The 15,121-nt window shown below is 31.6% G+C and overlaps 1 protein-coding gene across 2 annotated transcripts in view; it reads right to left on the bottom strand.

The window, feature by feature from the left end:
• The window catches only part of LOC127728654 (tyrosine-protein kinase SYK-like), a 44,712-nt gene that overhangs the window by 5,279 nt on the left and 24,312 nt on the right, over nucleotides 1-15,121 (bottom strand). For both annotated transcript variants that reach the window (XM_052236267.1, XM_052236258.1), the window contains 10 exons: nucleotides 14,349-14,442; nucleotides 12,877-12,968; nucleotides 12,136-12,346; nucleotides 10,489-10,620; nucleotides 9,580-9,692; nucleotides 7,917-7,977; nucleotides 5,783-5,864; nucleotides 4,400-4,589; nucleotides 2,558-2,698; nucleotides 1,361-1,476 (listed from right to left, as the gene is read on the bottom strand). In XM_052236267.1, the coding sequence (XP_052092227.1) occupies nucleotides 1,361-1,476; nucleotides 2,558-2,698; nucleotides 4,400-4,589; nucleotides 5,783-5,864; nucleotides 7,917-7,977; nucleotides 9,580-9,692; nucleotides 10,489-10,620; nucleotides 12,136-12,346; nucleotides 12,877-12,968; nucleotides 14,349-14,442 (1,232 nt within the window). The remainder of the gene's footprint in view (nucleotides 1-1,360; nucleotides 1,477-2,557; nucleotides 2,699-4,399; nucleotides 4,590-5,782; nucleotides 5,865-7,916; nucleotides 7,978-9,579; nucleotides 9,693-10,488; nucleotides 10,621-12,135; nucleotides 12,347-12,876; nucleotides 12,969-14,348; nucleotides 14,443-15,121) is intronic.

Below are 15,121 nucleotides of genomic sequence, written 5' to 3' on the forward strand. Positions count from 1 at the left end.
TTGGGACGTACGGACGGATGTACAGACGGATAAGGGTAAAACTAAATGCCCCCTCCGCTACGGCGGGGGAATAATAAATGGAGAATGTGTCTATGGGCCACAGATGCCCCCTCTTGTAAATATGCATGAGTCAACTTCCCCTAAAGTTTTATAACATTTGGTAGAGGCAAACTAAGGTTAGAGAACGGAAATGACAGATTTAGCAATTTTTCCATTTATAAAGGGGCATAACTCAAGAACGGTAAAAGTGACGCCACCCAATTTCAAACTTGATCTGCGTTTTGTAATAAGCATAGTGTATAAGTTTAATAACATTTGGTTGAGGCAAACTAAAGTTAGAGAATTTAAACCAATTTTGGGGACGTATGGACGGGAAAGACAGACAGACGGGATGGACAGGACGGACAAGGGTAACACTTATGCCCCTCCACTATGACGGAGGCATAAAAATGAAGGTGCTAGCAAGGCCACAAACAAAGTGAAGACTTATTTCAATGACTTAACAAAATTAACTGATATACTGTATATCAAAATTTCCTGTATGTCTAATTTTGGCTATGTTAGAAGTTGGCATTTTTGCAAAAAATTAACACTACACTACATTTCAATGTCCAATAAATGCACTATACAAGGCTGTGAAATGTGAATGATGAGCATAGCCATAGTCTAATTGACCATTCTAAGGCCTAAACTGTGAACAAAACTGGACTCAGATAACCTGATATATGGTATACTGTATATAAAAAAAAGGGAAATGTGGGGTATATGCAACTAAAGTCACTGGCTACAGATTTACACATATATAGAGTTCAAGGTCAATGACTCCTAGAAGGTAGACATGTTCACCATACAACTTTTCTATAGATTAAATAGGGGTCACTTATTACTTCTGGTAAATGCGAAACTGATCTTATTACAAACATTATTGCCTTACATTATTTTTCAGGCCTTTAAAGGTTTTGAATTTAAACAAAAACAACAAGATTTGCCTCATCTGGAAATCTCCAGAGAAAATTCAGATATGAGCAACAGCCTTACAAAAAAGGGTATTTGGTAATATATGTCTTATACTAAGAAGTTTATGCTAGTCAAATTTCTGTTTTGGTTAAGGCTGGTATTAAATTTGTTCCCAAATAATATCTAACATGACTTTTTTTACTAAAACGTTTCTACAATAATATGCATATGACATCCCAAATCTCACTAAATTTAGAGTACATGAACTATTTCATACTATAAATTTATCAACAGTATTGAAGAAGATTACTGTTTTTGCTATTTCTGTCGCCAAATAATAGCTTTCATTGTACCTCCTCCTTTATCATAAAAATACTTGGGAATTATACTGGAAGTTACTTACTCATATTGCCAGCATTCCAACATAATTTCATAAACTTGTTCATCACAAAATTCTGGTTTCTGTAACCTCTTCTCGTCTTCTACTAAAAACTTTAATATCTCATTTCCTTTCATTTTCTGTGAAAATCAAAAGCATCAAAATTTTAAAAAATGTTTTAATTGTTTCACACTACAAAAAGAAGTATTCGCACCCAAGCCAGTGATTATCCCTTTCCTTCAGAGTGTCAGAAAAATCACCTTTACAGTTCATGATGGTTTTATTTAAAAAGTGTAAGTTTTAAAGTTCTCTGTTAAGCATCAGAGTTTCATCAAAAGACAATTTTTTGGTATCGAAGTTGAAGTAATTGTTCAATTTACTCAATTTTCTTTCTGTGAAACATATATGCTCTGATTTTATTTATGTCATTTTTGACAGCTTTACTAAAATATACCCGAACTCTTAAATTGTGAAAACAGATAACAAATATTTTTTTCCTGATTTACTGAAGTTCAAAGTAACGTTATGGATCTATATTTACTCCATATATTTTCAACTCTTATTGAAAAAAAAAAATTGTAGCTGAATTATTTAATAAGAATTGTTCATCATTAAAAACATACAAAAAATCAACCTTCATGCAACAGATTTTTTTCTTCTGTTCTGTAATCAGTATAAAATTATATTTTAGCTGGTTTTGCACGATATCATTTTTGGCAAGTCAGATAACCGGCTGCCCATTTTTCTTCAAGAATCAAGTATGCCCAACTGGGGACTACAAAATCATTATCAAAAGCATTGCAGTAAAAGTTAGACATATGGTTCAAAAGATAACAGTTGAAAGCCAAAATTTCAGTATATAGATAGTGTCTGTGACTTTGGATTTTGACCTTCCCCAATGAGGTACTATGGTAACAAGTTTGGTAAAAGCTGGACAAATTTCAGTTTATCAACAGCTGCTGTAACTTTAACCTTTGACATATTGATCCCAAAATCAACAGGGGGTCTTCCTCTTCCATTGGTGCATTATCTAACAAAGTCTAGTAAAGACATTCTAAAATTTATGACTCATAAGATTATGTTTTGAAACAGAGATGTTGAAGTCAAGACTGCCAGACAGCTGGATAGCATTCATCATATTATAAGCCTAGTTTGACTTTGTTGCAACTCAGGTAGTATTATTAAACCAATGCTAGATTTTATCATAACATTACCACCTACCCTGTAAGGTTTTTCACCATACGAAGCTGCCTCCCACAGTGTAACACCATAACTCCATACATCAGATTTTGCATCAAACTTCCAATAATATACACATTCAGGAGCATACCACTTTAATGGCCATTTACCAGCTTCTTGGGCCTGTTTAAGATATATCATTTAAAAATTAATTGGTAGATAAAAAGACATGACATTTCAACTTTAAAGAAATAACAGACAACTATCCATCTTTGTTTACATTTTTCAGTAATAAAATTATAAATCTACATAAAAGACCTTAACCTCATTTTAACAATTTTCCCTTCAAAAAAATAAAATTTAGCTGCATGGTAAAAGGGCTTCATTTTAAAGGGTATAATAAGTTAAAACTATAAAACTATAAGGGACAAAAAAAACATCTTTTAATTTTTAAATCAGTAAAACATGAAATAACTGTCAGGGTAACCTACTTTTAATGGTAGGCATTTATGTTCCAATAGACCCGAGTTTTATGCTAGTTGGTCACTTGGTATATAAGAAGAAGACTACTTCTATTCAGATACTTAAAATGTCAATTAAAAATATCCAACTTGATTATATTCAATGAGACAATAAACATATATTCATTGAAGCTCCTTCATTAATGAACTTGACCTAATGCTGAGATGTTATTAGCTTTGACCAGTGCTATATAAAAGGTTTAGAGATATTTCTTTCTTTTGTTTTGGGGCTACAGCTGCAAGTATCTGTATTTGGGTATTTTGATACAAAGTTTTTAGTCACTCTCGATAAAAATTTATTTCAATCCCAAGTTTGAAAATTTAGCTAGAGTTGTCTCCCTTTGCATGTGGAGACAGAACATTATACATTATTGTTTTTTTCTGTGCAGTATAAGTCCCTAGTTGCCATGTTGTAAATAAATTAACATGTTTATATTCTTTGAATAAATAATAGTTTAGTACTTAACTTTTGTATACATATATATCAGTACACTTCTCGTCTTACTTAGTTTATTACTAACTGCAGACATGTGTTTATTAAGAATTGAAGTTTTGGTTTATGCATATGAGACAGAAACTCAAAGAGAATTATCAATACTATTTTTTAAAGAGTAGATATGGGGTAAATGAAAGAGACACCAACTTGTCATTAAATATAAACAATACTTGCTTCATATGCAGTTTTTATACCTTATTAGTTGAAATTCTGGAAGGGTCATGATCAACACCTTGTAAATTGTATGTGCCTGATTCTAGCTTTTGTTTTTTCAAGATTTTATAATTTGTCTAGAAAAAGTGAAGTCATTTAATGTGTACTAATTGATATTTTAGTCTGGGAATCATAATTTATTTATTAGTAATTGACCTTGAACTAGCTTTCAGTAACTGTGAGTACTTCTAGGTTGTTACTTTGTGTTTTTAGTCTCTTTGTTAGTTGGTGTTTATGCTTTATGTCAATCTGATGAGTCAAGCTGTCTTCAACTGATGTCTATAGTTTGTTTCTTAAGTTGTGCTGTTATACCACTGTCCCAGGTTAGGGGAGGGGATGGGCTCCCAAACATGTTTAACCCTGCCTAATTCCTTATGTGCCTGTCTAATATCAGGAGGCTGTAATTCAATGATTGTCCTTGGTTGCTGTCAGACATATTAGTTTTTTGTTTTTGTACATAAATCAGGCTGTCCATTTTCCTGTAGAGGGCTTTTACAGCTTTCTACATGGTATGGGTTTTTCTCATTGTTGAAGGCCGTAAGGTTGCTAACAAGTATGTCATTTGGTCTGTGGTAGATAGTTTTCTCATTTGAAATCACAACTTCTTAGTTTTATATCAATAAACACTCCCCTCCATTATCATTTCATACTTACCTTGTAATAATCATTTCCGATGTTGAGTGCTTTAGACATACCAAAGTCACTTATTTTAGCAGAATTTTCGGACACCAATAATACATTTCTTGCAGCTAAATCTCTATGTACATAATTTCTAGAATGAAGATAAGACATGCCTTGTGCTACCTGCCACATTAACTGGACAACTGTGGACTGTTTTAGTTCTCTGTAAAGATAATCAATTTATTAAGAACATACCATAAAATAATACACCTGTAAGAAATACACAATATACACAACAAATGTTTTATTTTTGATGATTTCTGTCTTTCTACAAGTGTTACAAATATCTCATTTATTCAATGTGTTTTATTTCAATAAATCAAATGAAGTATACTATATTAGCAATATTAAAGTGATACAAGCTCCCAAAATAATAAATTATTAAAATGCATTATTTTGATTGGCTTATGAAACAATGTTGGAACATTTCCATTGGCTATTTGTTAGATGATTGATGATTTTCAAAGGTCAAAACGATGTGCATTTCCTTCATGTCATTGAAGATATTTGATTTCTTCCATACTATACAAACCACTGACATCATATTGAGGCCAAGAATTGTATATTGCATTGATTATTCAGCTGTGTTCTAAAGCGTCTGCTTAATTATGTAAGACTAACACTAGGTTATTTGATCAATATGATTGGCAGTTAAGAGGATGGGACATTCCAAAATTGGCTCTACCTTATCTCTTGATCAATTCTTGACCAAATTATCTAGCAAATTGACAAAACTAATGACATACATACTTGAATGAACTGCTCTAAAGTTATAACCCAAATATTTCGCAGTTCATTTGTGCATATGTACACAGACATGAGAATTATTGGGAACTATATTTCAGTGTGTATATATTGAGTAGCTAATCTGGCTACTTCCTGTTTTAGAGGCCGGCACCTTAGGAAAGAACTGGAACAATAGCTCAAATATTTCTAAAATGTATATTTTCAAATTTATTTGTTTGAAAATGAAACACAATAATTTTGATTTTTTTCTAAAATACTGTGGATTCATTTGTGAGATAACAATTGTTCGTGGATTTTGTGGGTAAAAATAAACGAGGTATTTGAATTTTCAACGAATTGCACATATTCTATAGGCTTGTATGCAGATTTGACCAAAACCATGAAATCAAATATCCACGAAAACACAACTTTTCTTCAATCCACAAAATTGGTACCCATGAAAATAAATGAATCCACAGTATATTTAAATTAGCTGCTTATTTAACCTTAAATTCCTTGAATAACAATAGAATAAACAAGTAGACTATCTCTTTTTTCACCTGTTGGATTTTCTTAATTTAGAGTATATATTTTCTATGGATACATAAAACATTTTCTGATTCTACTTACTTGTGCTTAGCTAAAAACGCATTTAAAGGTCCACAGGGACATAATTCTAACACTAACATTATACAATCTGCTCTACATAGACCTAAAATAATCAATAATCTTATTTTAATACAAGATTTATAAATCTGCTATAAATAATAAAAATTCTTAAGGGTTCTGCGGAACCCAGTGTCTCACCTACTTTTGCTGTTAATCGCAGGCTCAACAAAAATGAGAAGAGGAAAAAATTTAATAAAAAAATTCCTCTCGATACAATTTTTTTATTGTAAGAAGCTTCTGTCCAAGTTTGGTAAAAATCCAGGATAGTTTATGAATCTAATAAATGTTTTAAAAAATTTAACTGCAGACTGTAGGTAATGTTAACTGGAAAAAAACTAAGTCCATTTATAAGTAAAATATGGATAAACAAGTACAAAATTTTAATAAAAATTTCCTTCTAGATACTAGCTTCTGATCATAAACAAACTTCTGTCCATGTTTGGTACAAATCCAGGATAGTTCAAGAAAGTTATTAAAATTTTAAAAACTTTAACCACAGAGTGAATGTAATGTTTCCTGGCAGAAAAACTAAGTCCATTTATAAGTAAAATATGGGAAAACAGGAATTTTTTTTTTTAAATTTACTTCTGGATACTATCTTATGATCATAAACAAGCTTCTGTCCAAATTTGGTAGAAATTCAGGATAGTTTGAGAAAGTTATTAAAATTTTAAAAACTTTAACCACAGAGTGAATGTAATATTTATGGCAGAAAAACTAAGTCCATTTATAAGTAAAATACGGAAAAACAGGAATTTTTTTTTTACAAAATTTACTTCTGGATACTATCTTATGATCATAAACAAGCTTCGGTCCAAGTTTGGTAGAAATCCAGGATAGTTTAAAATTTCAAAAACTTTAACCACAGAGTGAATATTTGTGGACGCCGCCAACTACGCCGACGGAATGTAGGATCGCTATGTCTCGCTTTTTCGACAAAAGTCGAAGGCTCCACAAAAAAGACATCATTTAACAGATGCAACCAATTAATTAATTTCAATGGTTGCAGAAATAAAAATATTAAATACATCTAATAAATCAATTATTAATATTTCATTATAAGCTGTCAGTTTGGCCCAAATTTGTTAAAATAAGCTAGAATACAGGTAAGCTGCAAGTCGATAATTCAATCTCCATTGAATTCGTATTCATGTGACCTTCAATTTAACCCCTTTTCTGGTGATGAATTATGCATTTCTAGGCATGTTCACCTATTAAAAGGAAAGGAATGTCAACATTGAAAGTGAAACAAGGGTGAACCATTTCGTTGACTGATTAGTTCCACAAAAAATTATTCTTACACAGGTAAAAACGATGATTAACATATTTTTCAAATCTATAACATGAAATCAAACAGACCTAGAAAAATCCCAATTGCACGTGCTTGATATCTATTTATATTTATATTCATGTTTATATCGGGTTATATGACTTTCGGCAGTCTTCAGAGGCCATATCGATGGTTAATTAGTTAAACACATGGCGTCAATACTGAAATACACACAAAATGCTGATACATAATATCGAGTCCATGCATTGTTAATTGTTTATTTTAGATTTTTTGTAATTTGGATATACGTTTTAGTATGTTATAAATAATATGAGAATTTGAGTCAAATCAGTGACCATGAATTTTACAGCTAATGCAACTTTAGGGAACAGTTTTGTTCAAATAGTATATCATTCTTAAATTGATTTGTTGAGATTATTTTGCAAAAAAAACAAAAAATCATTCGAGTACATATATTTTAACCACTCCACATTCTGTATGTGCCTGTCCCAAATCAGGAGTTTGTAATTCAGTGGTTGTTGTTTGTTGCTGTATATCATATTATTTTTTCGTTTATTTTTTTCTAACTAAATCAGGCTGTTAGTTACCTCATCTGAATTGTTTTACATTTGTCTTGCCTGAGCCTTTTATAGCTTGCTATGTGGTTAAGGTTTTTCTAATTGTATAAGGTTTTAGGGTGACATATAGTTGTTAACCTTTACATCATTTGGTCTCTGGGTGAAAGCCGTCTCATCGGCAATCATACCATAGCGCCAAAATTTTATATTTAATTCCAATCCTGGACTTGTTATATTTTTCACTCACCTATCATGCGAACAATTCTTTGATGAGTTAAATTTCTCATCAAATCAGCTTCTTTTAACATCTGAAAAGGTAAGTTTCCACTCATTAAGGAGTTAAAAAAAAACAATAATTATAAGAGTAGATGGCTAATGATGATGAATAAAGGCTGCTTAATGTCCAGCGGCAAATTAAATGCATATTGAGGACGAGAACATGTTAATTTACCCTTTTTTTACTTGACGGACACATTCAGGTGGATTTTTAACGTGCTAGTTCCCAAGGTTTCAGTCTGCAAGAAGACCTGTTACCTAGAGTAGATCGATCAACTGTGGATCCTTTGCATTTCCTTTGAATAACAGACTAGAATTTTCAATAAAAGCACACACACTGAAATTTCACGCCTGCTTTACTGATCATGATTTAATTTTATGTTGAAAGTATGTAAAATAAAGGTTCTACTACAGGTATTACATGAAGTTTACATTAATCAATGATCAATGAAAAATAGGTCAAGGTCAGATGAACCCTGCCAGACAGACATCTACAACTTACATTGATTCCCTACATCAAACATAGTTTATCTATTGCTGATTGTATCTAAGAAAGGGACCTAAACAGGAAAACTTAAAGTTGATCAATGAATCATGAAAATGAGGTCAAGGTTGAATGAACCCTGCCCGATGGACATGTGAACCTTACAATCATTCAATACACAAATATAGTTGACCTACTGCTTTAAAGTATCTTAGATACAGACTTGACCTCAAAAACTTAACCTTGATCACTTATCCAAGAAGTGAGCTCAAAATTGCTTCATTTGGACTCTGTTGGATAGTTGTCTCATTGGCAATTATACCACATCTCCTTACTTTATATCAATGTCAACTATGGTATATAGAGTCATTATTGTAAGGTCTACATGTTCATCAAACAGTGTCCTGTCACTCTTAATAAGTGAAAAAAGCATGTAACTATGGAAGAAAAGACAAAAATGGGAAAAAGAATAGTCATGAGATGCAAATACATCAATTATAATTTGGAAGATCTTTCCATTAATTAGTACGCTAATAACCCCTGCTTGACTGGTTACTGGTACATGCACAGACTATTACTTCAAATTTTTACTTAGTAACAGAATCATACTTTGATAAGTTCTTCAAAATTTGTCCCAATCTAAAAAAAATTTTTTTTATATACTTTAACCATTCATATGTAACGGTATTGTGACCTATCACAATTTGAAAATCTCCCCATCATCTATTTATCATAAAAAAGATGATATTTTACACCATTTGACTCCAGTATATGCTTTACAGTTTCTGTGATTCAAGAATTATGATTTCTATCTAAATGGTAACATAATTTCTCTCTCTCTGGGTTTTCGGTTGCCGAGTAGTCTAAGTGGTTCATCTACTGTATCACTACCCTATCAACATTGAGATTGTGAGTTTGAACCCCACATGTGGCAGGTGTGTTTGACTCCAATCTTAATTGACTAAGATGGTCAGTTTTGCTGCCAATGGTCATGGTTCTATCAGGGCACTTAAGCTTCCTACACCAATAAAAACTTGCCGCCATGATACAGCCAATAATGCTAAAAGTTGCATACAGCAACAACAAACAATCTATCAATCAATCATAATTATTCTCTCTCTGATATTAGTATTTTAGATATGAATATTACCTCCTCCTCTGCTGACTTGTCTTCACTTTTCAGTTTCTTTACAGCTACAGGAATTCTTCCTTCTCTCTTTAATGTACAATATCCCTTCTGTACAGATCCAAACTGCCCAGATCCTGTTAATAAATCAAATTTAAATATTCATAAACAGTGAATTTCCTATATATAAGTAGTAAAGTTCATTTCCGAATAATACATTTCATTATAATATCCTTGAGTTTATCATAATATAAATCTAATGTGCCTTTCTTTTTAAAATTGTAGCCTTTGTTACACATACCTTTATTTATTCAGGTCCTGAATATGCATGAATACATTAATACAGAGATCCAATTACAAACTTTTCATGGATGCCATTACGAGTTGGTTGATCGTTATGGAATTTCTGTTTCACAGATGACGAGGGATATGTTCCAACCATCTTAAGAACAATTCTAAGTACAATTCTGTCCATTTTTCCTTGAATATTACCTACCGAATTAGACTTATCATCAGGTTTGTACTTACATGAGCAACACAACGGTTACAACATGTGTAGCAGGACCTGCTTACCCTTCCGGAGCACCTGAGATCATCCCCAGTTTTTGGTGGGGTTCTTGTTTCTCAGTCTTTAGTTTCTATGTTGTGTTTTGTATAATGTTGTTTGTTTTTTATTGTTTTCTTGTTTTTTGCCATGACATTGTCAGTTTGTTTTTGAATTATGAGTTTGAATATCCCTTTGGTATCTTTCCCGTCTCTTTTAACAATTGTTGATGCAATAAATGCAGGAACCGGCATAGTTAAGTCACACTTCTGCAATTTTATTGGCACATATTAATGTTTTATTTGAATGTAAATAACCTATGAGAGTCAATGGTTTGCTTTCATTCATAAATTATTTCTTGATGATTTTCACAATATCATAATCATTACCAAGTTCTTCTTCCAGTTCAAGCTGAGATTGTCTAATGCTAAATGTATCCTTTGTTCTCGGAAGGTCATCATAAATCTTTTCTAACTGTGAACTGTCCATATCAATTTTAATTCTTCTGTCCTGAACATCCTCTACAAAATTGAATATAACTTTAAGTAATTACATTTTTCACAATTGAATACATCAAGTTTATCAAATAATTTACAAGAAAAAAATATGATGACAACTTTATGTTAATTTTCTATATATATAATTTTCTAGTTCAATTGTATAACATTATATCATACTCTGGACCTTTGCACTATTCTAAAATTTGTGAACCTGAAGATTAAATAAACTTTTGTAAGGCAACAGTCTTAGGATTGCTGTACTATCCACTTACAATTGAACAGCTGCTTGCATTTCATTGCATTCAACATCATGTCAAATAAGCTGTTTCTTCTTAGAACATGGTATACATATATACCGGTATATATTTATGGAAAGGAAAGGAATTTTATTCTTCAGGAAGCATGCATTCAATGTAAAAACTTCCCTTATATTTCAAAGTACGCACAGTTTATTTGGTTGATGTCCAATGAGTCTGAACATGTTAATATATCAGTGTCAAGATTTATTAGTATTTGTTTTGAAATAAGAGAAAATTTTACATTCCAGTGTCTAAATATACAGTAGTAGAGATTTATGTATTACAAAGGGTTTATATTCTATATTCTATTATTTCCTTTTAAACACCATCTTGTATGGAGGATAGTTATTTATTCATTTTCAATGCAATATATCTTAAAAATTACTGTATAATTAATACTAGATATAAATATGTATATGCTTGGAACGGGTCCTTTAATTGGATTTAATAAAGTATTTGTATCCTTATTCGTATTTGTATGAAAAAAAACATGACTGAAAAAATTCTCAAACAACAGCTGTTTTGATTCATCTGAAGAACAAATGTTCATCCAAATACAGAGGCTGAGGGTAACAGTTTGGGGCTGATGGTAAAACAATACAGTTTTTATCCTTTAACCCTTTTTAATAACTGTACACTGTTTATCCTTTCAATAACCTATTAACTATGGTTTGGTTAACAGTCTTTATTCGTTTATATTATTGTTGCACGGTTTGCATATTTCAAATCTAAAAAAATAAAATAAAACAGATCAATCAGTTAGAGTTCTTTCAATAGTGATAAAAATGAACTTTTCTGTTGTTAGAAAATTCGTACCCTTCTTTATATATACTGTGGATTCATTATTATTCTTGGGATACCAATTTTCGTGGGTTTTGTGGCTGTAGGTGAACCACGAATTTAAATATTCAATGAAGAACACATTATCTATAGGTTTGTATGAATAATTTGGCAAAACCATGAAATAAATAATCTACGAAAAAGTATCTAACGGTTTATTCAATTTGACATCACTATGCATTTAAGTATATCTATTAAGTATTATGATTCAACATTTAATCATATCAAAATCATACATCTTTCAATAAAATGACTTAAAAGAACAATTAGTATAAATATATGACAAAAGGATTTTATGATTACCATATATATCAATATGTCATTTTTAAAGGACAGACCTTAAAACATCTTTATCATATCAACATCATATATTGTATCAATAACTAGATGACTGTACCTGGTTGTTCCCAGTTTCCACCTGTCCAGTTTGCCCTTTCTGCACCAGTAGGTAGTGGAGGTGGGGGTCTGCCTTTGATACCAGATCCAGTCCGTGAAGGAGGAGGTTGTGGTGCTGACTCTTCAGGAGGAAGAAGGGGTAATGCTCGATCTCGATTACTGTTAGCCCTAGATGGGACTTTCCCTGGGAAGCTATTAGCAGTAGGAGAAGTCTAAAATTAAAGTAAAAGTTTGTAAATTTTCTTTAACATCATTTGAACATTTCATAATCATAACTAACTCATATCATACTTAGTCTAGTTAGATTTTGAAAATAGCTAAGAAAAGTATTCATATATTTCACAAGTTTGACAACTAATGGGCTGAGCATTGATTCTAAAAAATCCATTGAACAAAAGAATAATGTCAGATATGGCAAACGAAATACTTCTGGGAAAATGAATAAGTTTCGTAAAAAATCTATATTCATTCAATAGCTGAATTTTTTAGTCATTGTGAAATATACATAAAAATAAAGCCTTATTTTAAAATGGAGTCTGATATCTGACCTGGGTGCCTCACTCTCATCCATACATGAGTATTAACCACCTTTGTCAATTTAGGCTCATCATTATATATACAAAATCAAAGACTTTGGTTAAATGAGTGCCATTGGATGGCTCATAACAGCACACAATATTATTCGTCTCAGACATAAGATGCTATTGGATGAATAATTCCTAGGAAACGTGTAAAAACTTACAGGTGAGTGCAATGAGGTGTGTGACTGCCTACGTTCTGGAATTTGATGATCAGAATAAACCATGTTTTGCCTTGTACTGCTTTCCATATATTCTGAAAAAAGTTTTTACATAAGAAATAGGAATTTAGTAATTTAAATAGTTATCTGAAAAACTGATCACCTAGCTTCTTAAAAACAATTTGATTTGTATATGAAAACTTCCATCATTATGACAGTTAAAAAGTTGGTTGTTCTTTTATGTTTGTAACATATCAATGCTTTCAGTATTATAGAGTTATTGCCTGTATAAGGATATGTTATAATGCTATGAAAGTAAAAGCACAATTCTTTTGAGTACATATTTAAATATAAGGATATTTTGCATCATTGTCATGGCCACAGGTAACCATCAAAGATTTCTTCACTATTCATTATCCCTGCTTGTAATTTCTAAAACATAATGAAGTCTGGTGGTCAAGATTTAATAGAAACTTCTTTTTGTGAACTAGCTCACATTGAGTATCAATGTAAATATTAAGATGATACACATAAAGATGACAAATTTCTTTTTCTTCATTTGATGTACTACTATAGTTTCAGCAAGAAAAACAAATTAGAGCCTGTGTCGCTCAACTAGATCTATGTGCATCTTTAACATTGGACACTCTCCAATATTGTGGACTAGAAAAGATTTCATTACAAAAATATCTTTTTTGTTGATATTGTATTGCTGATAATTTTTACTGTTTACAGTTTCTCTCTATCTCCTTTAGTTTTTTGCCCAAAACACACAAAAAAATGGTAAAATTCATCATTATAAAGCAATAACTCAAATAAGGAGTAGACTGACGATTTCTGCTATATTCACTCATCTGTAGATTTTGTCTTGCTGATCGATTTTGCTATCAAAAGTGTCTATCGTTGATAGTTTTCAAGATAATAATCAAAAGCACTAAAAATGGGTTAAAGTTGTCATTAAAGAGAAATAATTCTAATAAGGAGTTGTCAGACAATTACGGCCATGTTGGAGCTCTATCACTTCATGATTAGGCACAGGAGTGGATATATGATACTTGTTTCATAAACTCTTATCATCCTATATTTTGGGTACAGGACTGACAAATTGTTCTATATTTAACATACTCTGATATTCAAACTGAAACATACAGGAGTGGAATAGGAGGTTGCTAATTATTTGACAATATCCAAGGCATACTGAATAGGGAGAGAACCAACCTAGGCTAGCTGATACTTACTTGCCAAAGCACTTTTATCATACCTTGTACTGGTACCCAGTCGTTATTTGACAAGTTTGACAATACCCAAGGCATACTGAATATTTTAGGGAGAGAACCAACCTAGGCTAGCTGATACTTACTTGCCAAAGCACTTTTATCTTACCTTGTACTGGTACCCAGTTTATTTGACAAGTTTGACAATACCCAAGGCATACTGAATAGGGAGAGAACCAACCTAGGCTAGTTGATACTTACTTGCCAAAGCACTTTTATCATACCCTGGTTTAGGAACAGGAGTGGCTAGTTTACATAGTAACCCATCAGATTTATTATGATAATGGTCAATCAACTAAAATGAAAATAAACATATGATACTTTTGAATTATAGAACATGCAGTTGTATAATATGTACATAAATCATTATAGAAATGAAAACTATTCAAATTTGTTTATGTTATTTCCATGTATCATATCTTAAAATAAAATGCTTCGCTGGGCGCAGCTTGATACGACCGCAGAGGTCGAACCCTGAACAGTTGGGGCAAGTATGGACACAACATTCAAGCTTGATACAGCTCTGAATTTGGATTGTGATTAAATATTTGACACAGCATAGGTTTCTGACACAGAAAGAATGTGGTCTAAGAACTTCAATTTTTTTAATTTACCTATTATGGTCCAATGTCCAAAATCAAAATACATGGTTAGATTCAGCATATCAAAGAACCCCATATATTCAATTTTTGTTGAAATCAATCAAAGTTTAATTTTGGACCCCAACTTGGACAAACTTGAAAACTGGTCCCATAATCAAAAATCTAAACACATGTTTAGATTCAGCATATCAAAGTACCCCAAGAATTCAATTTTTGTTAAAATCAAACTAAGTTTAATTTTGGACCCTTTGGACCTTAATGTAGACCAATTTAAAAAACGGGACCCAAAATTAAAAATCTTAAAACACGGTTAGATTTGGCATATCAAAGAACCCCAATAATTCAATTTTTGATGAAATCAAACAAAGTTTA

The sequence above is a fragment of the Mytilus californianus genome, unplaced genomic scaffold (assembly GCF_021869535.1).
Source record: "Mytilus californianus isolate M0D057914Y unplaced genomic scaffold, xbMytCali1.0.p SCAF_1, whole genome shotgun sequence".
Classification (NCBI taxonomy): Eukaryota; Metazoa; Mollusca; class Bivalvia; order Mytilida; family Mytilidae; genus Mytilus; species Mytilus californianus.